We start from the raw sequence: 25250 nt of genomic DNA, 5'->3' as shown, positions 1-25250 counted from the left end.
CAGCCAGTCTGCGATCGGGAAGGAGAGAAATGAAGGAAAATCTCTGCCGCCCTGGCGGTGTCATTTCCACACACTTGGGTTGGCCGCCTGCCAGCAGACAGGACAGTCGAAAGAGATGGAGTGGACTCTGGGGCTGAGCGACCAGGATGAGGCTGGTTCCTGTCAGCCTTGCATGGCTGTGTATAGCCTGTTGTCCAAATAAATTGATGGGTAAGCAGAGTTCCCCCATGTTTACCCTCCATCACCCTGCACCTCTCTAAACAAAGACAAACCCGCACAGTTACAACCTCTAAAAAACAAACAAAAAAGCATCACGCCTCTTAATTCAGCTTGAATAATCCTTATCAGGAAATAAAATGTAGAAATAATGTATGAATGGCAAATACTGTCACAGCAGCATCATATAGTATCAACATGTGAGCTGCAGCATTAAAGAAAGTCAGAGCCAGGACTCATTCAGGTAGAGTGCACACATCCTCTATCAGCTCCCAGTTTTGTTTTGTTTTTTATTAAACAGCAGCTCTCTCTCCAGCTGTCCTGAAATCAGCCTGATCCTCGCTCTCACTTTGTTATTGCCTCAGCTGAAGCGCGCACCCCGCACAAAAGTCCACTTCGGTTTTTCCGCGAAGCTCCAAAAATCTATGAAATGTGTTTGCATGTTCCTCTCTGCAAGCGGGGATGTAGAGGTGGGATTGCAAGGACCGAGAAAGCTCGGGGAACCCACGCGTTCAGCCTCTGAGAAAGTACGCTTTTCCAAAATAACTGGCGGCGAATATTTTTTTTTCTTTTCACATTTGTCATTAACAGACAGGCACTCTGTAGGATTGTGTTGTCGGAGAAGAAGCTTTTTTTCCCCCCCTGCCCTTTTCTTTTTTTTGTCACCATTCTGCACGGCAGGCTGAGAGACGGACCGCTCGGACTGTGGGAGCCCTCCCCTCTGCTCGGATCTGCTTTGGTAGGTGCGAATAAAATGGGCCCGTGTTTGCAAATATGCAGATACATGGACGGGGAGGGAGGAGGGGTCGGATGTGGGGGGGATCATACTTTGTTGAAGTCTGCTGAAAGTTGGTCATCTTCTTATAGGATCAAGTTATAGCGGGGGTGAACCTGGGTGCCTCTGTGGATCCTGAAATGTGTGACTGCAGACCATATGCTGGTACCGCAGATAGGCTTCCGTGCTTCATAGATTATCCAGTCTAGACAAACAATAAGACATTTTTCTTTTGTTGAATCTTAAATTTTAGCAGGAATCGCCTTGGAGTGGATGGCTATTGTGTTTGGATGACTTAGGCTGGTCTTAGAATGAAAGAAATCTTCTTTATTGGATAAGTCGCCGCCAGCTTCAGCGCCGACACGCATCGGCACCACTGGACCAAAAGTCCGATGTTTTATTGTGAATCAGCTGTTAACGCTGCGCACTGAACTTCCACTGAATGGAGACAATCATCAACGCGCATTAGAGTCGGATCATGCTTTCATTTATTGACAGTGTTTCCTGTGGAATTCAAACTTTAATTTACCCAAAATAACAGTAAATGAATGTCTGTTTCCACCGAAGCGCGGTGCTGAATTCAGTGTTTTTTCAGATCATATATTGCGCTTGTCTGTTTTGAGGGTTTTTTTGGTCCTCATTAGAAAGTTCCCAGGTAGCTTTTGTCACAGTCATCCCCCCTCCCGCAATCCTCCACCGGTAACGCAGCTCCAAGTGCTCCATATGTTTGCGAATAATTTGGAGTCACAGTACGCGCGGCGTGGCTGTTTTTCTCCTCGAACTTTTTTTTTTTTTTGCCTCTTTTCTGTGCGCATAGCCTAATTAGGGAGACTAAGACGCAGCAGGTTATGGACAATGGATGAAGCCTTGAGTCTAATTATTGCCACCAGGCTTTTCTAACTTCCTCTGCGTGTGTGTGTCCGTGTGCGCGCGTCAGTCGATAGGAGGTGGGAGGAATAGAGAATGTGAAGCTCACCGTAGACAAGTAGAGTCCACAGACAGCGCGTCTGAAAGAGGGGAGAGAGGAAAGGGGGGAGGAAGAGGAGGTGGAGGCTGCATTTGCATCGTGCATCGCCTGAGCTGATGCATTAAGTATTCTCGCGTCTCTAGAGGTGTAGTCAGCTGCTCCGGAGTTTGTGACGGACCAAATGATTCATAACCATGCGGGAAATCAGACGGTATTTTTTTCCCACCTCCGTTAGAAAAAAAGAAAAGGGGAAAAAAATAGCTGACTGCGATAACCGGGCACCTGCGCATGGAGTGACGTCAGTGACAGAAACTTATTCAGGAGTTACTTCACACAGGCACATGCACCTGACACATGCAAAACGACACCTTTTGGCACATTTCACGCCACTTTGAAGGAGAAATCAAACTCGATCTGTGATTTTAGTGTAATATATCTAAAGATCAGACATGAGGATCAAAATAGTGTGTGTCGAATGTTAAAATAGCCCCAAAATTCCAGATTTAAGGTATTTTTTGAATGATTCTGATGTTTTTGCTTTGAAAACAGCTACAGGAATATAATCACAAAACACACACTGACCCCTAAATGCTTCCCTCCATCACCTATTGATCCAGCTAGTCAATGACCGAACCAACCCACCCAACCATTCATCCATCAGTCAGCTGTCACTATATAGTGTGCTGACACTCATTTGTACATCTGTTTGCGGCGTCCTAACACAACAGCTGGTGTAAAAACTACGTGGAAAAAAAAAATCTGTTTTATAAATGCCTTAACAAGCCAGTTAGGTTTCAAGCTGTAACGAGCTGAGAGCAGCATGCGAATGTTAAATGAGCTGCTTATGTTCATACGAGTGTCACGCCGCTGACAACATTCACCAGTAGCTCTGTGGTTGTTAGGAAGTAGTCATCCTTTTATTTATTTATTTATTTTTTAAGTGCTCTGAATGTCAACTCCATCAAAGTACTACTTCATTCAGCAGTGATTTTTGCTTGAACGTTTTTTTTTAGCTACTCCAAACAATTTGAAAAACCTCTTCTCGGTTTGTATGCACTATTTTGCTGATCATTCATATACTGAACCTCTGACAGTTCTGTGAGCTTTTGGATGTTCTTTTGCAGGACTTTGAAATACTGTTATGACCAACTTGAGCATAAGAATATATTGCATTGACTGTATCTGTGCTGTATGGTCTAGAAGAAAAAGTTTGACATTTTTGGAAGTGAGCCTATTTGGTTTCTTTCCAAAAGATATAGGAAGACTGACATCCCTCACTGTATATAAATTAGCACATTTTCCACTTCATTGATGGATTTCTTTACCAGCTAGTCACAACCAAGAAATGGTAATGCCACATAAAGTGCTGTGAAACAGCAATTTGTTGTCTTTACAAATTAAAGAAATACAGTTTCTCTATTATTGTAAAATGTGTTTGTAGGTGAGTTTTTGTTACCTTTGGACAGAGCCAGGCTATTAGTTTTCAGTCAGTATGCTAAGCTAACCATCTCCTGGTTGTAGCTTTATGTCTTGAATACAGACATGAGAGTTGTCTTTCAAATTTTCATCAAATTCTTAGCAAGAAAAGAACAAAAAAAAAAACATGTTTAATCTGACTGTCTATCCTAGGTCACTGATGCAGAGCTACAAATGATCAGATATAGCAAACCTACACAGGCCAGGGGGGAAAGAAGCATTTCTTTACACCATATTTTGTAGAGCAAAGCCTCTGGATAAAACACTACTTTTCATACTTGTACTACACTGCGGAAAAAATTTGCTCTTGTCAACTTTGCGTTTAAGTCTGTCTGCATATAACACAGTAGCAACGCAAGCTGTTACTTATTCAAAATTAACCTTCACACACAAATTAGCACTGATATCAACTAATGTGACTTTCAGTACAATATGGAATTAAGTTCAAACCAGCAGCTCAGATTGCAGATCAGCTGCTGTTGACAAAGTTACCGAGCTGACATCACGCAGCTGATTCAACAAAACTGGCTCCAATTACTGTCAAGATTTCCACTCAGTGCCTTTACTGAATGAACGACAACATTTATTATGACATTAAGAGTGTCATCTTATACCCCCATCAGTCTACTCCATGCTTTGTCAGCTATACCACATAATTTATTGGTCATTAACATGGAAGTAATTTTCCTACGGTTATTCAAATATTTACTTTTCATACAGTGCAAGAAAAGCTTAAAAAGCAGATTTGGTTCTACCTGGTAATGATGAGCAGGCATCAAAGAAACAGTTCAAAAGTCATTTTAATACACAGCAACAGCTGTCCGCCTACAGTTTGAATTTACTTAAACAACAAGGCCACCAATTATTTTTGCGGCGGCTTTGATTGCAGGTTCTTTGGATAAGTCAGTGCTCTACGACCTCCAGCTGAGCTCACTGCTCAATCTGAAAAAGGCGTCACACACGTATTTGTTGGACCGTATTGATCATCTGGACCATTTATATCCAGACCTTTATCTCTGTCCGCGACTCCTGTGCAGCCTTTCGTGTACAGAGAGATTGACAAAAAAGCAAGAAAGGCTCAGGGAAATATCAAGGTCTGATGAGATTTACACCTATTTTCATGCTGGAGGTGCAAGCTTGATGTGCACAGAGTGTGGCCCTTGCCAGCTTTAATAAGAGACTACTAATGACAGGGCTCTTGTCAGGCCAATTCACAGAAAACTCTGGTGTACAGCTTTAATCTGACCTGCTGCATTAAGTCTATAACATCACAGGAAATTAAGTAAACATGGTTGAAGGACGAAACAACACCAATTATCTGGTTTCAGCTGCATGACATCAGCGCTCTCAGGAGAAGATGCAGTTGTTATTGAGGAGACGGTTCACATGAGGACATAAAGCTTTTCAGTAAATGATGTGGTGAAGGGATCTGAAGAGCCGTGATGCACAGAGTGGAAGAGGGTGATTATCCAAAGACTATGTGCCATGTTTAAGGTTTATGATGATGGAAAGAGTGTGACTGATGGTGCAGAGAGATGGAAGGCTGATGTACACACACAGCAGATTAGAATGAATGTGAGGTTTAAATAGGGGCTCCTGCTTTCATTTTTTACAGTGTATAATGTGCTACACTAGTTTTGACTGCATCTGAACACAAACTGTAAACACGTGAAACTTAAATTTGGATACATGTGTTTCATTGCTGAAGTTTCCTTAATGTCAAATGACAGTTTAGAATTTTTTGTAAAGCAAACTGATTTTACTGATGTGTACAACTCCTAAATCATCGTTGACAACACTGTCTGCATTACACTATATATAATAATCAAGGAGGTACAAATTCAAATTTACGGATTTAGATAAACCTTTTAAGTTGCAAACATCATTTTAATGTGTTGTGTTATCATAATAAATGGAGTTCTGTTGAAAATTGCATCAACTTGATGTTTGCTGTCTAAACTCCAATTTTCTGCATTAGTTGATTTAAAACTAAAATCAAGTTGAGGTGATTTAATGAAATTGGCTTGAAGTTCAATCTTCAGTCCAGGATTTGAAGTCTCATCTCCTACCTACAACACATTTCTAACAATTAAAAATTTGCTAACTTTAAAGCTTGTGTGCATAACACAGATTTTTTTAAAAAAAACGTTACATGGACATACTTGTAATTGCATGCACATTTTACTCTGTAAAAACTTGTGCTTATTCCACCAATCATTAAATAGTTGGTAATTAACAATACTTTTGATCGCAGAGAAGAAGCTCGTTCCCCTGACTTAATCTAGGTTGTTAACTGTATATAATTTCAGTAGAAGTTGTGATAACTCAAAATAATGCAAACTGTTGTGCTAGTTTTTGTTGTTGAGTCCAGATGATATTCTTTAGAGTGTAGGTATTCAGTTGGGTTTAGATCTGTGACGACAAATGCCGTAACATCTGACTGATGTAATTTTCATGATCAAACCATCCCTTATACTCCTGGAAGAGACCATCAGGATAGAAATATTTCATCATTTGATAAAGATGATCACACAGAACAGCTTTGTATTGACTTACAGCGATCCTCCTCTCTAAAGGGACAAGATGACCTAAACCATATGAGCAAAATGCGCCCCACAGCATAAGAGAGCCTCCCCTCACTGCAGGGGTTAAGGGTTCAAGTTTTACCTTTAATTTGTCACCCGTTTGTAGTATCTGTGTTATAAATCTGAAAACCGTTTTTGTCCATTGTAAATATTTTAACTTAGCATTCATATGAGTATTCTTCAGTAAAGATTTACTGAAAAATACGGAATTTGTGGATCAACTCAAATAATTTAATTAGTAACACCCGACCAAATTAAATTTATCTAAATAAAGTTAACAAGTTATATTAATGCAGCTAGTTTAGTTATATGTACTTAAACCTTTGAATTCCGCTCAAATGAAAACTTTGCACTGGTGCAACTTAATTTAAGGAAATCCAACTTGAAGTTTCCAATTTGTCCAACTCCTATATTTGCCTTTTTAAAGTGTGAAATGTAAATTGTAATTTAGGTTAGACTTACAGAGCTCAAAAAGCAGTAAACCTTGTTTTTGCACTTTCATCAAAATTAGAATACCAGTTAGAAATAGATAGTTTATTCATCCCTTGGAGGAATTTCAGAAGTTTAAGAAGTGTAGTTTCAAGTTGATAGACTGCAGAAAAGTCAGCTGCCATCACCAAATCCGAAAAGATAAGAGATTCATTTGAAACAGTGCTTTACTTCAGCTTCTGCTTAATACATTCTTTACAGTGTACCATAACTTTATATCACTGAACAATAAAATTGTGCCTTTTAAAGTGCGTTAAAACTAAAGCCTAATAAGTCAATGTCGTGCTTTTCAAACCCACTTTTATGCTACATTATGGGAAAAAAACAACCTTTGTGTACCCAAAAATCTCAGTCATTAACCATTAACACTTTACTGAAGAAGCACAAAGAGAGTGAGTGTTGGTGCCTTATTGTTGTATTGTAGGTGTAGTTTGAGGTGCTGGGACTGACAGAGGAAGCCAGAAGTATCCATGTGTGTTTTATCCATACCATTGAAATAAACGAGGAAATATTAATTGAAACATATGTCATTTTTATTTAAAAGGTTTCCCTTTTTTAAAAGCCAGTGGAGTCATCAGCTGGTCAGCTGTTGGAGTCGGGCGAGATAAAGATGTGCAGGCACAACTGTTACGTTACAGCTGATCAGTCATATTTTTGAAACAGTTTTCATGAGCTGTGATTGCCAATTTTGTCACTTTGTAGCCAAATGGAGAACTCAATTATTCTAACTCTTGATAATGAGCCAGTTCATTAATTATGTGGGGTACTCAAGTCTTTTAGCATATTTACTGTATTTAGAACATTGATGAAGCAGTTGGATCAGCTGGATATTCTCCCAGGCCACGATTAACCAAGAAATAATTCTGCTGTAAAAGTATTCAGACTTAGTTTTATAAATGCCATAGGGTTCAGCTGAGATTGTGTGTAACATGAAATTCTCACAGAAAAATCAGTATTCATAACTGAGCACTAAATACATAATTTTTCAGCTTTAATATTCCATGAAACCACAAACCTCCCGTGTTTCCCTCTGATGACTTGCAGTGCTGTTCACCCACAACTGAGCAGAGATGCCGTTAATGTTGAGATGCTTTTGGGAAACCGGACCCTGGTCAGTGCTGTAGTGGGAGAAACTGAAACTATGGGGCTGAGGGGCTGCGGAGCTAGCTCTGGTTCGCTGGCGCCACATCCCCCTGAGCTGGTGAGAATGTGGGGGCTGTGCTCTTGCCTTTGAAGCTTTACCTCCCACTAATTCTGGCCTTCCAATTTCCACACACTGCACAGACACCCCCCCTTCCATCCTCTTCCCCTCCCTTTCCCTTTGTTTCCCTTATAAGGACTTGCCCGGCCATTTCCTCAGCTTTTCTGTGGGAGGTGGTGTGCTTGTTTGTGAACATGGACAGGTCAGGAGAATAGCAGCATAGTTTTCAAAGCAGTCACGGGAATCTTGCACTAAAAGCTTGTGGATGCACGCATCTCCGTCCACTCGGGAGTCTCCCACTACCAGCCAAGGCAGCGCTCCTCATATCCCTCACCACTTCATTTTAGCTTCCCCAAATTATACTGCTCCACAGGTTTGGAGTCTGAAACTTCAGAAATGGAAGGAAAATAATTAATTGACACAGTCAAATGAAAAGAATGGAAAAAATGGTAAGTCCAGGCTTTTGTCGAGAGTTTCAGCAGCTTCACGCACACAGCAGATTGCTGTGTGAAAAAGTCTAATAGCAGATATTTATTTTTCTCCCATATTGCATCAGATTGTTGTACAATCACATCAATGGGAATGTAGTTATTAGTCAATAAATGCAACATTTTCTTAATCTGCTAAACTGAAGTCAGGTCAATACAATTCATTTGCACTCAGGCAATATCAGGTTAGTCTCAAAAAGGAGTTTGGTGGGTTTAAATTGGACATTATTATTGATAAATATAAATTCACGAATTACAGACCACCCTTAATAGCATAAAATAATTTGACCAATACAGACCAACATGGACAATTCTGTAGATGGTCTATGGAGGTTCACCAGGGCACCTTTTCAATAAAGGTAATAATTATAATAAGGAATTATGTTCATTCATTATGTTAAATGTTTTTCCATGACTCACTTCTAAATGACTTTCTTCACATCTCTGTATGACAGTCAAAATTGCATTCATTTATTAAAGTTTTGCAGACAAAAACCCTCAATATATTCCCTTAAATTGAAATATATTTAGTTGGAGATGGATTAATGTCCTGATAGTCTTTCAGTCGTTTAGAATATAAAACAAATACCTTTCAATTACAACAAATTAGCGTTTGTAATTCATGTTGTTTTATCAAAGTAAGTTTTTCCTTTGTAAGACTTAAGTTATTCTTTTTTTTTTTGTTTAAGATTTAAGCAGCAAGATTTGGGACCCTAACTTATTCTGAGCTAAATCATTTCTGTGTTTACCAATCACAGAAGCTGCAGGGCAGCAGGTGTTGCTTTACTGGTCAGCAGTTGTGTGAGGTTTGATTTATAGATTGATATGTTGAAAAAAGAATTTGAGATAAAATTGAGGCTGAATTTTCTTAAATTGAATATTAATATATTTTGACCAGTGTTTTCAAGGCTTCTAATGAAAACATCAGTAGCCCCTGTGTAAGATTTATTTTTTTAAATCTATTTATTTAGTCATTCGTTTATATGTCTATGATTTGTATTATTCAGTCAATTCATTACATTGTTATCAATGTGCATCACAAACTAACTGGAACAAAGTGCTTTTTGTTACGGATATTTGAGCAAGGTTCATTTTTGTTTCCATAGTTAACTCAGTTGCTTGGAAACTTTTACACTAAACAGTTGAATTCCATTTTTATTTGCTAAATTATGTACACATTTATCTGCTTACATCAGAATGTTGGATTTGTCAGCTTAAAGCACCTGTTATCAATGTATTGCAATAACAACTTTGCCAGCTCTAACATGAAAACAATATAAAAGTGTTTACTTGTCATCCTATAGAGAATTACAATCCATATCTGTAGCCCTCATCAGCTTTGTGAAGATCATTGTTTTGCTGTCAGGTCTGCACTGCACTGTCAGGGTGCCACTGTTTTGGTTTCTTTTTCCCATTCTGGTTATGCATTTTTCTTACACAAGGCAGGTGTTTTTACCAAAATGCTGTTGAAACATATAATCACTCACTATCTGCTCCGCATCATATTGCAGAGAAACACATTTAGCAACTAACTGGTAAGGAGTTGAGCAGCTAAAGAGACACAAATGGCATAAACCTAAGCAGATCTAAAACTGACTAACATTTGCCAAGCAGCCAGAAACACAACCAAGTGAATGTTAGTGTCACACTAAATAAAAACTGTTTGTCAACAAGTTGATCGTCATGACATGTGAATGCTGTGTTCACAAATTGTTTCTGCTGGAATTGAGCGGCAAAAAAATATCAGTTGAGATACTATGATTTAGTTCTTTATGCGCTTGCCTAATTGAATTTGTGCTGTTGTGATCATTAATGTGTAATGTACACACTTTCTCTCTCCATGTGTTAAGTCTCCAGATGGCTCGTGGAAGACCGTGGATGAGGGCTGAGCTGTAGTGGGGGCAGAAGGCTTCTGGGCCTGCCTGTCGTCGACTGGCTGATTCGTCCATCGAGGTGAGGCTTTACTCTCACCGGGCCGCAGAACGGACCGAGACAAGGTCCCTCCTCACTCACCCCTGCCCCCTTTCCACCCTCACCCCCTACCCAGGCACGTACGCTCTGGACCATGTCTAGCGGACTGTCGGAGGGGGGCCAGACAGAGGACCTGGAGCGGAGTAGCTGCAAACAGGACTCTCCTGTTATAGAGCGCAGGAACCGCAGTGGCATCATCAGCGCGCCCCTCAGTAAGAGCCTTAAGAACTCCCGTACCCTCTCCCAGTACACAGCAGTCTCCTCTGCCACCACCAATGGACACACGGACAATAGTGGGACTAAGAGCCACTCGGCCAAGCCTCAGCCACCCCCGCAGCCCCAGCCCACTGTCTCCGCACTGACAGCAGCCAAGTTGGACCGGACCCTAGAACAGGTTCTGGAGGGACAGAATGGCCTGCTGCACTTTGCCCAGGCAGCAGCACTGTTAAAGCGAGCCGGTATGGAGCACATGCTCCTGCCTGGGGGCATGGGAGTGGGAGTTGGCGGTGGAGACGCAGGCTCGGGGGCTAGCGACTTGGAGGGTACGTCTGTCACGGACGCCGTAGGTGGTCCTGTTGACTTCCCATATGGAGTAGGGGGTGGCTTCCCCTTCAACCCGGGGCTTTTCATCATGACGCCGGCTGGAGTGTTTCTGGCGGACAGCGCGCTACACATGGCCGGCCTGGCCGAGTACCCAGCGCAGAGCGAGCTGGCCTCTGCTATCAACTCCGGTAAAAAGAAGCGAAAACGTTGCGGTATGTGCCCACCTTGCCGACGGCGGATTAACTGCGAGCAGTGCAGCAGCTGCCGGAATCGAAAAACAGGCCACCAGATTTGCAAGTTTCGCAAATGTGAGGAACTGAAGAAGAAGCCCTCTGCTGCTTTGGAGGTAAGAGGGTGGTGGTTTTGTTGTGAGCCATTTTTTAGGGTTCAACAAAAACAAGCTTGAAGGGTTTTGATCCGAAGAGTCACCACAAAGCTTCAATGCAGTGTCCAAAACTAACATTATTTAGGTACATTGACCACTATCACCTAACTGGGAAACCAGACAAATAAGCTACACATTTACAATCATGTGGTGTGACATTTGAAATTGATTCATTGTAAAAAAACTTTAAAAACTGTTAAAAAAATTCCAGCGAAATCTGCCAACTTTACTAAAACATATCCAATTCACACCTTTAAGTACACAGGTCTTTCAGTTCGTACCTGAATGTCCTTCCCCTTTAAGGGAAATAATACAGGGGGGCTTCTTCATGGGGTGATGGCTCCACAAGCAGGGAAATGACAGGTGGTGAAGAGTGTGGTGGGTATGTGAAGGGTAAGCATGCACCATGGGGTCTCTTTAATCTGTCCACCGTAACCACACAGGCACCAGGCGCACATCTTCTAACTGGAAGGATAATTCACCAGCTAATACACAGGATTGTGTTGTTGTTGGGTTTTTTTAAATGAGCTACTTCACAATGAAGGTCGACCACATCTAGGTCCTCCTTGTGTTTGTGTTTGCAGAGGTTTTACCAGTAAAGAAATATGAATAAAATAGTGTGTGCAGAGACAGAGTGGCAGTAATTGTGAATATGTGCACAGTATGTGTTTGTGTGTACGTGTACATGTGTGGGTATGTTTGTGTATGTGTGTGCATGTAACAAGGTCCATCTGGCCACAGAGCTGTCATCTGGAGCACCAGGTGTCAGTGTGGCACATGCGCCCCCCTTTTGCTGCCGCTGCCCTTCTCTCCTGTGACACTCCTGCTCATCTAAATGGCCCTCCAAACTTGCTGTCTGTTACCTCGTCACACTCAGTGGCCTAACTAACCCCGGCTGTGGTGACAGAACGACTAATCATGGAATCAATCTCAGCAGATGTTCCATCTCAAAGGAAATAAACTTTTGTAATCAATGGATAATAGTGTCACTTTGCCATTACATAATAAATTGACAGATATGCGACACTGTGTGAGCGTGAACTAGCGGGGAGGCCGCTGCAGATCTGACTGACACAGACTGGATCTGTGCTTCAAACTGCTAATGGCTTTACTTCTTTCTCTTTCTGATGTTGATTGAGAGTGACAGCCTGGCCTCTCTTTGCAGACTGAAAGGTTGGTTGTTCAAGCCTCATGTGCTGACTTTGGCCATCTGCAATGAAATCCTCCTTGATGGGATAGTTTGTTTATTGGATAACTTTGAGAAAGGCATCTGATTTTTATGCTACTTTAATGACGTGGTAAATGAAGGATTAGCTTAGCTCGATTAATGGAGCTCTTTAACCTCTTTTAGATAGGCAGGATAATTCTATATTTTTACTGTCAGTTAAGCAACAGACGTAATAAAATAGCTCTGATTTTCCAGGGTGTGCATATACTGGCTTATATCCTTGAATGGGTCATTAAAATACATTCTTTTGCAGTTTTAAGTCCAGTTACTGCAAATCATGTGGGAAGTATATGTGATTTATGGGCTATTTCCCAAAACCTGCTATTGTGTTTTTTTTAATGTGTTTCCACATTAGCTTAAATTTGCTTGTGGAGACTGTTCAACAAAATCACATTGCAACCAGCCCCATAACCACATATGCTTACATTACAAGCGACAAACACCTCCAGCCAATTCTTGTCTATTTCATGCAAAGTGAGGCATCAGGTGCTTTTTTTCTGATCCACATATGGAGTAGCTTGGGGTGGATGGTTGGTTGTTCTTTTTGACTTTGATACTCAAAGTTTTCTGTTTCCATTCTACAGTCAATGATGCTTTCTTTTACCCATGGCCTCAAAAACCTGAAGTTTTTATTCTTATGTCCATGACAAAGAAACTCTCCTTGGCTCAACAGAGCACATGATTTATCTCAAGCCATGATCTTTTTCTAAAATTTCTAATTTCGACCCTAGCCTTGTGAAGTCTTATTTATTTTTCAGTGATTATATACAATGATTTTATAAGGTACAGATGAATGTTGTTGTCCTGTCAATGGGTGTGTTAGACCAGAAAATGCCTTGATGTGTTGGTCTGATGGAGAATTACTATCAATGTATTTTATCACTTAATTAGTGGTTTTGTCCAACTTATCATTTGCAGGACATCATATACTGGTGTTTCATCACAGCTAATGACGTGTCAGAGATACAATGTGTCCTACGGTGTTGGTGCCACCTTTGTCATGAGGACATGTAGGAGTTTTTTCAGTTAAAGAGTCTCATAAGAAGACTGGAGGTGTTAGAATAGTGTAAGTCACAAGACTATTACACAAGAGACAGAGGTTTATGTCCTGTGTCGGAATATTATTTTTCCACTTAGTTTTGTTTCATTTTGTCACTTGAAACTTGTTTTCATCACTGTTTACATTCACTTTCACTCTCTGATTTGGACACCACACCTACTTGGCATTGACAAGGAAATGATCATGGTTATGATTGAAACACAACCTTCCACAATATTAGCCACAAGTTATAAAGCAAATATCTTGAAAGGAGCGACAGTGATGATACCAGCAGAGAACATTTCTGATGTCTTTATAGGTCTATGGAACTACTTCGTGCTTTAAAAAGTTAAGCTAAACAGTATCCATAGTGCATTTAAATAAAACACCAAGGGGTCCTGACTAAGCCTGTCACAGAGAAGATTGTGGGGTTTTTTTGTCAGATTTATTCTTGGTAACAAGTTGGAGAACAACTGTAGGCACAGGCTGATGTGAAGTCTGTGTACATTATCATACAATGCTTTGTACTTCAACACAACACAAAGAAACTCTGTAAAATTTGTAAAGTTGCTGCAAGCAGTCAACATGATATACATGATTTATACTGCAGTAAATTAGCTAAAACATCCAAAAACTCTGACATGATCCTTCAGGAGAACTTTCCTTGAAATATATTCTTGTGAAACTAAAGGGTTCGTTCATTCATTGCTATTGTGACTAAAATTGAGACTTGCTCTCGCGAACAATCCGACTGATCTGTATGAATGTTAGCATTTTGTTTTTCAGTGTTGTATTGTTCAGTTGCAAATTGATGAGACGATTCATTTGTCTCTTTTGATGATTCACTGAAATGGTGAAATGTGTCATCTTGCTATGTAGGTGGTACGACTTAATGTCTGTAACAGAAAGGGATTTAATTTTCATTTATGATTTGCAATTGATGTTGTCATGGCAGTTAGCCTAATGCCAGTCGTTCACACTGGAGATGCCAAACCCCAGGGGTCCTGAATATTCATGAAACTTGGTGTTGATACAGGTCATCATGCTGCTTCTAAGGGTCAGAATCTGCTGGTGTTGCCAGTGGCTACGTCATATAACAGAAACTCCAGAATAAACCTGCCATGCCTGCAAGTATAATAGCAGGCTGATTATTGACTTTAATGATTGTAAGTCCAGTAATTACAATTCTACAATTTCATTTAGCAGACGCTTTTGTCCAAAGCGACGTACAACACAAGCAAGAATTCAGACATAAGGAAAAATCTGTAAGGTGTTGCCATCAAGTTGCAGAAGAATTCCCCCCCCCCCCCCCCACACACACACACACACACACACACACACACACACACACACACACACACCTTTTTTTTTTTTTTTTTTATACTTTGTCAGCGCTAAATAAGTGCTGGTTTTGGACCACCTGACTTATTCTACCCCTAAGGTGGAGTCAGATTAAGTGCCTAGGTGTTCTCTGAACAATTGAGTCTTCAATTGTCTCTTAAAAGTAGAAAGGGACTCAGCAGAACGCACAGAGTTTGGTAGATTGTTCCACCATTTGGGAACAAGAGAGGAAAAGAGTCTGGCTAGAGATATCGAGCCGTGCTGGGCTGGAAGCACCAGGCGTCTCTCACATGCAGAGCGAAGTGGGCGTGAAGGGGAGTAGACCTGGATCAGGGAATCCAGGTAGGCTGAGGCCGTTCTTGTAAATGTTTTGTAAGCCAGGAGGAGAGTTTTGAATTTGATTCTGGCTGCAACTGGAAGCCAGTGAAGGGAGATGAACAGGGGAGTGACATGACATAATTACCTGGCACTTTTTTTTAAAACTGCTAACGTAAGAATATGTACTACTTGACATTTTTTTGAATGGGTCTGTTGAACAGTTTCCTTTTTTCAGAACAGAAATTAGAGTTCAAATCACTTATTGTAGCGTTATTTAACATGTGTACTGTAACAATGTTCAGAATGAGGATTGTTAAAGCTTAATACCTTAATACCTGTATTTTCTATTGCATTGTCCCATGGTTTAAAATGGATGTAGATGACAAAGCCTAGAAATGTGAAAACGCAGCTTTCAGAGTTAAACACTGCCTGAAGTAGTCCTACAGACATCTGAGTAAATTCAAAGTTTTATTATTTTTTTGATAAAGTAATGTGGATTTTGTTGAAGTTCATCAAATGGAATATGAATTAACTGCCAAAGCAGCAGGTGCTTTTTAGTTGTGCAACAGATGAAATGTAGCATTACATGGACAATGATGCAGTGCCCTCTTGGAGGTGTGAATATTTCTGCGGCGCTACACTGACGGTCTTTGGCATGAGATTGCCATGAGGAAAGGTGAGACGCCTTCATACCAAAGTGTGCAACTCCTGCACATCTACCCACAGAGAAATCACGAACTAAACTTTAACCACATCACCTGATCAAATGGCAACCCACAGAGAGAAGCAAAATCTTTCTGACAAGGTAATACCTGCAAAATCCAACTAGTCTACAGTGTTACAGCACATTTTCGATATCTTTGTTGACTAATACTGTTATTTTGATGCTGTAGAGGTTTTAAGAGGTCTTAAAGTAGCTATTAATGTGACACCACTGACAAAATGTAAATACGCTTGGATAGTAAATGAGCTATGACTCACAAAGAAACAAGCATTTTCCTTCAGGCAGGAATTTATTAAATAGGTCTGCAACCTTCTACCCCTTCAGCCCAAACATGATTTGATACAGAACCACAGTAGCAACCTTTCCCCCCCCCTATTCAGAGCTGTGACAGTTGTAAAAATTTTCAATTTTTCCCCTTTTTCTTTGTCCTCACGCACTCATGCATTACCCATTAGCAGTCGAGTAGCTGTCTCAAAAGGCTTTGTTATTAAGTCAACAGCTCTTGTTCAGCAGGTGATTAGATCAGAGAATACAGCCTGGGCCGCACAGTCAGCGAGTGTGATGTCATCTGTACAAGCTAAATGTCAGAGACTGAGATGCACAGAGAATATGCCTTGTCAGAGAAAGTGAAGACCGGAGAGTCAGCACTAAATCGCAAATGTCAATACTGACTAGATGATGTCGGCTCGTCGATTACACAATATATTTTTTATTGTCTTTAAAATGCCTTCTGTAGGAGAGATTCCTGCTTCCCATCAGTTGCCTTAATGCATATTCAGGGCGACTTGGGCAGCACCTGCGCCAGAACAGAAGATCCTCCTGGCTTTCAGAGTCCACAGCGAGCTGCAGTGAGCCTCAGCTGTAGCTCCGACAACCCCTGAGTGTCACATTCCCCTCCAATCAAAGGTAGTGCGGCATATCCCCGTCTGCCGAGACTATTATACTCAGTGTACAGTTTCTGAAGGGGCATGATGTCTTATTTAGCATGTGTCTCTCGGTCAGTTTGTTCGATAGTTTTGACTGCTTTTCAGCATGTATGCACGTAGGTAAGAATATACAAGACCGGAAGAAATATCTTGGCTTTGTTTTACTGCATTTGCATTGAAAGCTTTTTTCTCGTGCGTTTGTACGAGCCTGTGAGCGCATACGCGTCGGTACACAAGTGCAGTCCAGCAGCAGTGTGCTTATTTTAAGGGTGTTGACGGTTTCCATTGAAAGCTCATGGCAGCTCAAAGAGGAGCGTAAAATTGGCAAGTGAGGGGGAGTTAGCATGCTGAGGCCTTTGCCACCTCATAGCTCACTGGCTGAAGATGTCTGGATTTATTCTGGGAATGCTACATTTGAGAGAAATAAGTGGGAAGGCAGTTCCTTTCTGCTCTATGTCTGAATACCCTCCAGTGGTGTCAGTCTCAGCGATGCTGTTCAGCACAGAAAAAGAAGGAAAGTCAGGGTTAGGAAGTTGTAGTGCATCTTGTTTTTACTTGAATGTCACTGTACGTTCAGAATGTACTGTACTGGTGGGAGGGTAATATTTAGAGCTGAGTTTTTGTCTTTGCCTGCTTTTAGAATCATATATATTTTGCGGTGAAATTCGTTCATCATGTCTAAGACTGTTCTCCTTTGTCATCAGACACTGACAAACACCTGAACACACTAATATTTTCCACTGGGACCCATTTTGCTGGCATCAGACGCTGATATGAGAGTAGCGTATTCCCCCGTGGACTTTCCTGCCTCCCAGACACCGAACACCAGACAGTCAGGACAGCGGAGAGTCATACAAAGTGACAGGCATGCAGATTGACACCGAGACCCGTGGAAGTGTGGGCAAGTTGCTGGGCAGACAGAGGGACAAGTTGGAGTGGACAGTGGAGGCCAAGGAAGACAGAAAGGCAGAGAAGGCGTTAAGGCGGACGAGGTATCATACTAGAGACTGACGTTTGTTTTAAGCAAACCCAAGACAGAGGCGTTAGTTATTTTAAAAAATAGATAATTTGCTGGCAAAAGACATCCAGACATCTCTATAACACATTTTAAAACATGTGTGTTACAATAAAGAGCTGGTTTGGCATTTTCATGGCTATATTTCAGCTTCTGCCATGATGGGTAACACAGACGTCTAAAAATGTTTCAGTTTTTTCACAGGTTAAACTTAAATCTCCATTTGTTTTTGACCTGTAATAATTGGCCATGTGTACTGAGGGTTAAAGGTTTGGATCATTAGCTTTAGTATTTATCACCATGCAAACATCTCCAGCATAATTACACTCAACTCTGTAAAAAGCAGTTGATTAATTCATTAGCTGATCAACAGAAATGTAATTTTTCAAGCAAAAACACTAAATGTTTTTTTATTCCAGCCTCTCTAATGTTATTTTTCCCCTTTGTGACATATTACAGTTAATTAGAGTTTTGAGTGTTAGTCAGATGACGATGATGGCTTTTAAGAAATTTGCATTTTTTTAGTATTTGGTGGCCTGAACAATTCAGAAGGCAATTTGGGGATGAATCGATGAAGAGAACAATTGCTAGTTTAGCCCTGTTTGACCTGGATGTGTATTATTAACTAAATGCAGGGTTGAGCTAATGCATCAGATTGTGTGTTTTGCTCCAGTCCTGGCTACAAGATGTGTTTTACTGGTCCAGTAAGACAAATGGCATCAATGTATTTAAATATCAATCACAACTGAGTCTTGGAAGGCAGAGTAAGCTTAGGAAAATGCGTCACTACCTCAGCCAGACAAACAGTGTGTGTTTATGCCAGCTGGAGGTCATTGGTGTTTTGATTCAGTTGTTTTAAAGTATTTTTTTTTCTCTCTACTCCTTGTGAAGAGCAGACAGTGTTACATCCCACATACACTACTGTATGTGGAGATGCTTTGAGTTCATTGTGTCAGTTGGTGTTTATTTTCTATTGTGGGTGTCCATAAGGGAATCCTGACAATTGTTGATGATAAAGCTGTGAGAACAATAAGCAGAACGCTTAGCGGTGCCCTGGGGCCAAAACTGAATTCATGATGGCTTAAACTGGCTTACAGGAATTGGCATCAGTGACACCTAACAACATGCACTGTACTCTGAAAGGTCATTATAAGTTATGGTGGATTGAGCTCATTTAAAAAGCGATTTGTTTTGAGGGGAAAAAAAAGAAAAAGATGTTTCATTCTACTTTTGTGGTTTATTCCACAAACGGTGTTTGTGCTATGCGAAGACAAATGTGCTTGCTTTGTTTTGAGAAAAAAAGACACATCCATCGATTTCAGTGATTGGCCACTTCACACCCACAGATCCCATCTGTTTGAACCCTTGCAATCAGTGTTGGTGAAGGAAGGGGTTTTCTATTCCTGAAATGCTGCCATTTTTCCATTGATTGCACATGTTTGATAATGAGGAGAGGAAAAGAAAAGAAGCATTTGCGGTTCAAGCGAGGGATGTGTTGTTTTTCCTTCCCACACATTACGTCATGGTCAGTCCAGTCCATACCAGGTTTTTGACATCTGTGGCAGCGCCAGATGTTGCTGTCCTCTGACTGTCTTCTTAACAGCTGAGTGCTGCTGTAGAAAGGTCATGAGAGATGGAAGAGAGGCTACTGATACACACAGACCATCAAATCATCTTGGCAGTATGCTGGCTGTTAACCTTCAGGTTTGTCGATTGTATTAAGATTCATTTGAGGAAAAAAATTATTTCCTAAATATGTATATATACAGCGCCCTCCATAGTTATTGGCAGCCCTGGTTAAGATGTGTTCTTTAGCTTGTAATAAATTCATTTTTTTCCTAAATAATATAGGACCACAATGAAAAAAGAGGAAAATCCAACCTTTAATTAAAGTGCATTTATTCAGTCGGGGAAAAAAAATCACACATTAAGAAATATTTCTTTTACATCAAATCACATGTGCCACAATTATTAGCACCCCTGATGTTAATACTTTGTACAACCCCTTTTTCCAACAAAACAGCACCTAGTGTTCTCCTATAATACATTTTTCTGCAATTTTCAGTGTGAGAGTATGCTTCTGCAATAAAAATTGAGTTTATTTTAAGGCTTTCAACACATCTTAACCAGGGGTGGCAATAATTATGGAGGGCGCTGTATGTGTGATGGACTGAAAGCTGTTTATACATGTGTGGGCGAAGTGAGGAAGCTAATTTATCAGCCCCAGAAACGTATATTCAAACCATACCTGCATCCATCAAACATCTTGCAGACACTGATATGAAGTTGAGAGGTTGAGGCACATACATAGTGCGTGCGGCTCTGAACAGCACCGTGGTATTCAGTGTCTCTGCTGTCAGATTACTCCTGATTGAGTCAATTTAACAAATAAAGCACAGTGTGGGCTATATTTGGCTGAGATCACCGGAATAATTACCTTGTTTGAAGTCCTTTTACCCAAGCAAAAATGTTTTATTTTTGTCAGCGGGAGTTAACTTTCACAATGAAAGTAAATGAAACCTGTGGAGCACGAACCCTGCTGTCACTCAGTTTCATGTCCAGATAATGAACAATAGCAGTCAAAAGAACACTGTACTGCTGATTCAATGGTAGAGGAATGGTTTAAGTGGGCTTGAAAAGTAATTAGGGCTGGTATTGTTTTTGGTTTCAAACAAACTTCTCCGAACTAATGGGCCATTTGCCTGCGAGATGCCTTTGTTGAAAAACTCATAATTTCACCGCAGCTGTGCAAGAGCGCTACAAAACAATACACCATTTAAAAAAAAACTAAAATCAAGTCTGATTATGTTCAGGTTGCACATAATTTTTCACTGGAATTCCATTAGAAATTTTTAATCTCTGCAGTGGGCAGGATAAATATGTCAATGTGCGTTTTGGTTCCTTTTCAGTGGGATTATACGGATGTGTGTGTGTTTGTGTTTCCACTCACAGCGTAGAAGATTCCTGATCAAACCCTCTGCTGCTGAGCACCGTTGAAAAAGTGAATCTGAATCCAGCGCGTACGAGAATTTTAGTTTAACAGTCTCACTGTTTGGTGCGATTTCGGGGGTGTATTGTGAGTGTCGGTTAACGTGCCACTGTGTGTGGAGGTGTGTGACTGTACTTGAATACATATTGGTTCGGTGTGAGAGTGTGTGTGGGTGCATAAATGTTTGCCGAGCTCCTCCTGCCTCGCTCCAGGCAGAGCTGGCTAACGGAAGAATCCGTGCTGCAGAATCGAGTTGCACTTTGCAGGACGCCAGCCGTTGCTGCGGCTCCAGGGACCCGAGCCGCTCTCTATCTCCTGACTGGCAGGTTGCTGCTGAGCCCTGCAGCTGCATGCATGTGTGCCATTCCTGCTCAGTGCAATCAGACACACAGATAACCACGGCAAGGGGGAGAGAGGAGGAGGGGCGAGAGAGGGGTGGGGGGGGGGGGGGGGGGACGACGAGCGGCATTATCATTGATGATGGTGTGGGAGAGCAACGTGTGTGGTGGCTAAATAATAAATGTGGCATATTGGGTTTTGTGTGAAGCCAGGATTGAAGCCTGTTCCTGTGGTGGTGCTGACGGTGAAGATGTAGAGATTTCACACATACTGCTCATCCAGGGACAGAGACTGGAATACAAGTAGCGCTCAGCTGATTAACGATATAATTGATTGCTTGATTGACATTAATCACTTGAGTTCTGGTTCAAAGAAGCACACCAAAATCACCTCAACACCTCAAAATGTTCCGTTCATCTGTCGTTGTACTGTTAAAACAATGCAAATTGAGTATCTTTGGATTTTCAACAATACAGGCTTCTAACCTCAGATTTTTATTCATTTTTTTTTTACATTTTACACATTAATTATTCAGTTAATGTCATTAGTAGATGACTGTAAACATTAGTCGAACCCCCCCCCAAAATGAATCAACAGCAGAGGATTTAGCAGGTAAACATTATGAACACCTCTATGTTTAGCTTCTCAATGAGCGAATACATTTTGAGCTATAAAAAAATCTGTGCTGCTTTTCATTAACAACTCCAACCCCCCGTCTCCTCCCGCCCCCCCCGTCCCTCCCCTCCTTGTCTTCTGTTTCTCCAAGAAGGTGATGCTTCCTACAGGAGCGGCGTTCCGGTGGTTCCAGTAGGATTCCTCCTCCACTCCCTACCCAAAGCTCTGCCATCAAGTGCAATGCCAACTCCTGGATTGTCTCCGGAACAGACACTGGCTAATAAACGAACTCGCAACAAATAAAAATTACAGAAGGAAAAAAAAAACAACAAAAACAAAACAAAAAAAAACAAGCAGAACAAATACAAAAAAAAAAGAAAAAAAAGAAAAAATCAGTCGGATAATGGATGCACCTACTTATTCCTTGAACCAAAAATGAAGCGTAAAGAAAAGCATCTATGGCAACTTTCATTCCCTTTTCTATGTTTCCATTTTGGTACCTTTTGTCCTTTTTCCCAGCAGGTTTTTTCTGTCGCTTAAACATGGAACTGTTCATTGCCAGAAACAGAAATGACGGACTGAGTGTGGACAATCAACTAATTTCTGTGTTTGGTGTTAATGTTGTTCATGTGTGGAAAGATACAGTACTTGTGTAGAGAATGTAAATTTACAGCTATATTTTAAAACTAGTGGCTAATGGCAAACATTATTGTAATTCTTCACCATTATGTTACTTAAACCCTTGTCTATTTTATGACTCATTTTGCTGGAAGAGGATAGTTTCCAGGCAGATCAGTGGTCGCCCCATGGAAGGCGGAAAGCGTTTCAAATTGCGATGCTGTCAATTTCTGATTGAAATGAAACTGAACAAAAGAAGTCATGTCATTGGGCAGGTCTCTAGAGACTTCTTCACTGGGTTGAAGATGCTGTTCGCCAGAGCCGTCGCTACTGTAATCTCCTCAATCAGCCCTCCTCTGCGTTTCCAAACTTTTCCTTTTAGTGAAACTGGCAGCCTTATGTTACTGTGGCCCTACTGAGCATGTGCCAATACTGCTCAGGGCAATAGCACTAAGAGACAGCACTTGCTCTGAGTCTACCCTACTGAACGCACTGAGACAAGATTGCATTTCTTTTTTAATTTTAAATCTGTTTATTTGTTATATTTTCATGATTTTTTTTTTTTTGTTATGTTGCTGGGTAGCTACAGCTTTTAAAAATAACCAATCTTTGTATTTGTTTAGAAAATTGGACTGGTTTTGTGAATAAAAAGGAATGCATGTATTTGTGTCAAAATTTACAATTCTGCTGTTCGTCTACTTGTCTATTTGCATGTTTTTTTTGTTTTGTTTTTTTAAAAACAGCTGGTTTGACTGACGAAAAAGAAATACCACGTACGTGTTTTCCACAAATTAAGAAAAATGTTCCTTTTGTAATTGGGTGGTATGAGAAAAATTCAGACTCTAGCAGAACTCATTAAAAGTAAATCAGATGGTGGTATGGATCACCATGATGTCCTTGATTTGACTGAGATATCTCTCGCTGCCTATGTAATATCTTCCTATAGTGGAATGATGGAGCCTTGCTATGCTAAAATGTAACCAAAATGATTTAAAAGACGTTTGAATAAGAACATTTTTGATTGCAGTGTTTCTTCAAAGTGCATGAAGCCTCCTGAAAATCCTCTTAAATGTCATTTATTCTGAATGATTTTTGCTCTCCTTCCAGATTTTTGTGACACTCGCTGCCCCACTCCATGACATTTATAGTCGGAAAACACAAGCCGGAAAGCAGAAAATCATTGATAGTCATGGATTACTGATGGGAAGGTTTGTCTCCAGAGCTATGAAGGCTATCCTGAGGAAGCCTGGATAAAGTGTTTAGGGCTGAATGTGTAATGCATACATGGAGCAGGAGGGAGCGAAGTTTGGATGAACACACGAGAAAGTGAAGAGCAGTGCTAGTTCTAAAACCTTTCCAAAAATGTGGTCAATCTCACACGGATCTTAGTGTAATTACTGATTCTAGTGCCTCAGGTCTGTGACGCGACTGAATTTCCATTTCCTGCTAAGTGATGGTTCTCGGTGAGGGTTTTTTTTTTGCTGCTTTTTCTTTTTTGCACAGCCCCATAGTCACTCTTTCATATCCAGGTGGGGAAGGAGATGTAGATTTCTGCCACAGCCAAAGTGCGGAGTGTTTTTAATTAGCGGATATCCACGGTGGAAGGCCCAGTATGGTGGGCTTGTGTACGAGCTTGTGATCAGCTTGGTGAGCGGAGAGTTGGAGAGCGTAGCTATATTCCCAGCTTCCCCCCCGGTGACAGTGCTGGGCTAGTGCCATCGCCATGGCGATGGGGGGAGTGTGTGTGCATGAGTGTGTGTGTGTGTCTGGGGGTGGTGGCTGAGGCCTTTCATTATTAATGTGCACCGCGGCGTCCTTACCTCCTCTGAGCCCGCACAGCTCACTGCCTGACCTGCCATCCAAGGGAGAGGGAGTGGGGAGGGGGGATTGAGGAGGCAGAGATAAAGAAAGAGAAGTGAGCCGGAGAGAGAGAGAAAGAGAGAACGAGGCGGCAGAACTAGTGTAGAAGCGTGAATCTGATGTGGAAATTCATTAAAACATTTTAATGTTGCATTTAGAACAGCTCAGATTGAGATTTGCGGTCCAAGTGTGCAGGTTTTTCTGGGGTGTGGTTGCAGGTGAGTGACTGTGGCTCCTGCCTGCTGAGGTGTAGCAGCCCAGGGGCTGCTGCGGAGGGGAGGTCATGCGGTGGTGGTGGTGGTTGTCTCCATGCAGAGGGGTGTACGGCTGGTGAGCAGGCCTGTCACACTGGGAAAATCCTGGAATCTTATCACCGCCTCACAGACACTGAGCCGCACTGATCTACTCACCCTTGTTGCCAGCAGACATGCCCTTCCCCCATCCAAATGCCCCTGCACAGGCTGGCCCCTTCTCGGCTCAGTCGCCACCTTCCTCGAAACGGGGGAGATAGCAGCAACTGATGCAGTCCAATTGTTGAGGAGGGAGGAATGCTGCTTGTAAAATGTGACTAACAGGAAGAAAAACACAAGCCTTGCAAGTGAGTGCGCAGCAGAGAGCTGAAGAGACACAAACAAATCCTGTTTTGCTCTATTAGGACAGAATGTAAGGAGAGTCACAGTGAGGAGCATCATGTGGTATATGTGAATATTAGAGAGAGATGTTTTCTTAAAGTTCTGTTTAAGAATAATCTCAAGAAACAACATTGTATAAGAGCTTTAGATCAATGTAAGCATAAAAAAACACTTAACTTTTAGTGCCATTCAATTACTCTATTTAAATGAATATAACATGATATTGCAGAAAATTCAAATATCTTAGTAAATGACAAACGTTTGTCTCAGGCTTCATAATTGTCCCATCACATGTTCTACAAAGTATAGTTACTTCAAACGCAAAGGTCATATATGTATATTTTGTCATTCTACATTCTATTCCGTGACTTTAAAATATTTCTGTGTTACTCAGATTTATCCAAAAGACTTTTTTTTTCTCACTCCAGCTGTTTACGGCTATAGAGAAAAGATAGTGGTAATGGTTGCTATGCCAACTATTGTAACAACAAAGGTAGTCAGTTTGTAATC

At 41.1% G+C, this 25250-nt stretch overlaps 1 protein-coding gene across 2 annotated transcripts; it reads left to right on the top strand.

The window, feature by feature from the left end:
- The first annotated feature begins 626 nt into the window (after positions 1–626).
- cxxc5a (CXXC finger protein 5a) lies at positions 627–23260 on the top strand. 2 transcript variants are annotated; one of them, XM_022190516.2, is made up of 4 exons: positions 627–955; positions 10048–10150; positions 10245–11057; positions 21782–23260. In XM_022190516.2, exons 3-4 carry the CDS (start codon positions 10263–10265, stop codon positions 21824–21826), a joined length of 840 nt encoding a protein of 279 aa, XP_022046208.1. In that variant the 5' UTR covers positions 627–955; positions 10048–10150; positions 10245–10262; the 3' UTR covers positions 21827–23260. The 2 variants fall into 2 exon arrangements, with proteins under 2 accessions (XP_022046208.1, XP_022046209.1); XM_022190517.2 differs by having other exon boundaries at positions 628–955; positions 10048–11057; positions 21785–23260.
- Positions 23261–25250: the final 1990 nt, after the last annotated feature.

This window comes from Acanthochromis polyacanthus, chromosome 17 (assembly GCF_021347895.1).
Source record: "Acanthochromis polyacanthus isolate Apoly-LR-REF ecotype Palm Island chromosome 17, KAUST_Apoly_ChrSc, whole genome shotgun sequence".
Taxonomy (NCBI): domain Eukaryota; kingdom Metazoa; phylum Chordata; class Actinopteri; family Pomacentridae; genus Acanthochromis; species Acanthochromis polyacanthus.
The sequence above is the reverse complement of the archived record's forward strand: the minus strand, read 5'-3'. Positions and strand labels throughout refer to the sequence as shown.

Excerpts from the sequence above, each read along its gene's own strand:
- cxxc5a (XM_022190516.2), top strand. The coding sequence starts at position 10,263 with ATGTCTAGCGGACTGTCGGAGGGGGGCCAGACAGAGGACCTGGAGCGG. Across the intron at positions 11,058-21,781 it reads AGCCCTCTGCTGCTTTGGAG|AAGGTGATGCTTCCTACAGG; the intron begins GTAAGAGGGTGG and ends TGTTTCTCCAAG.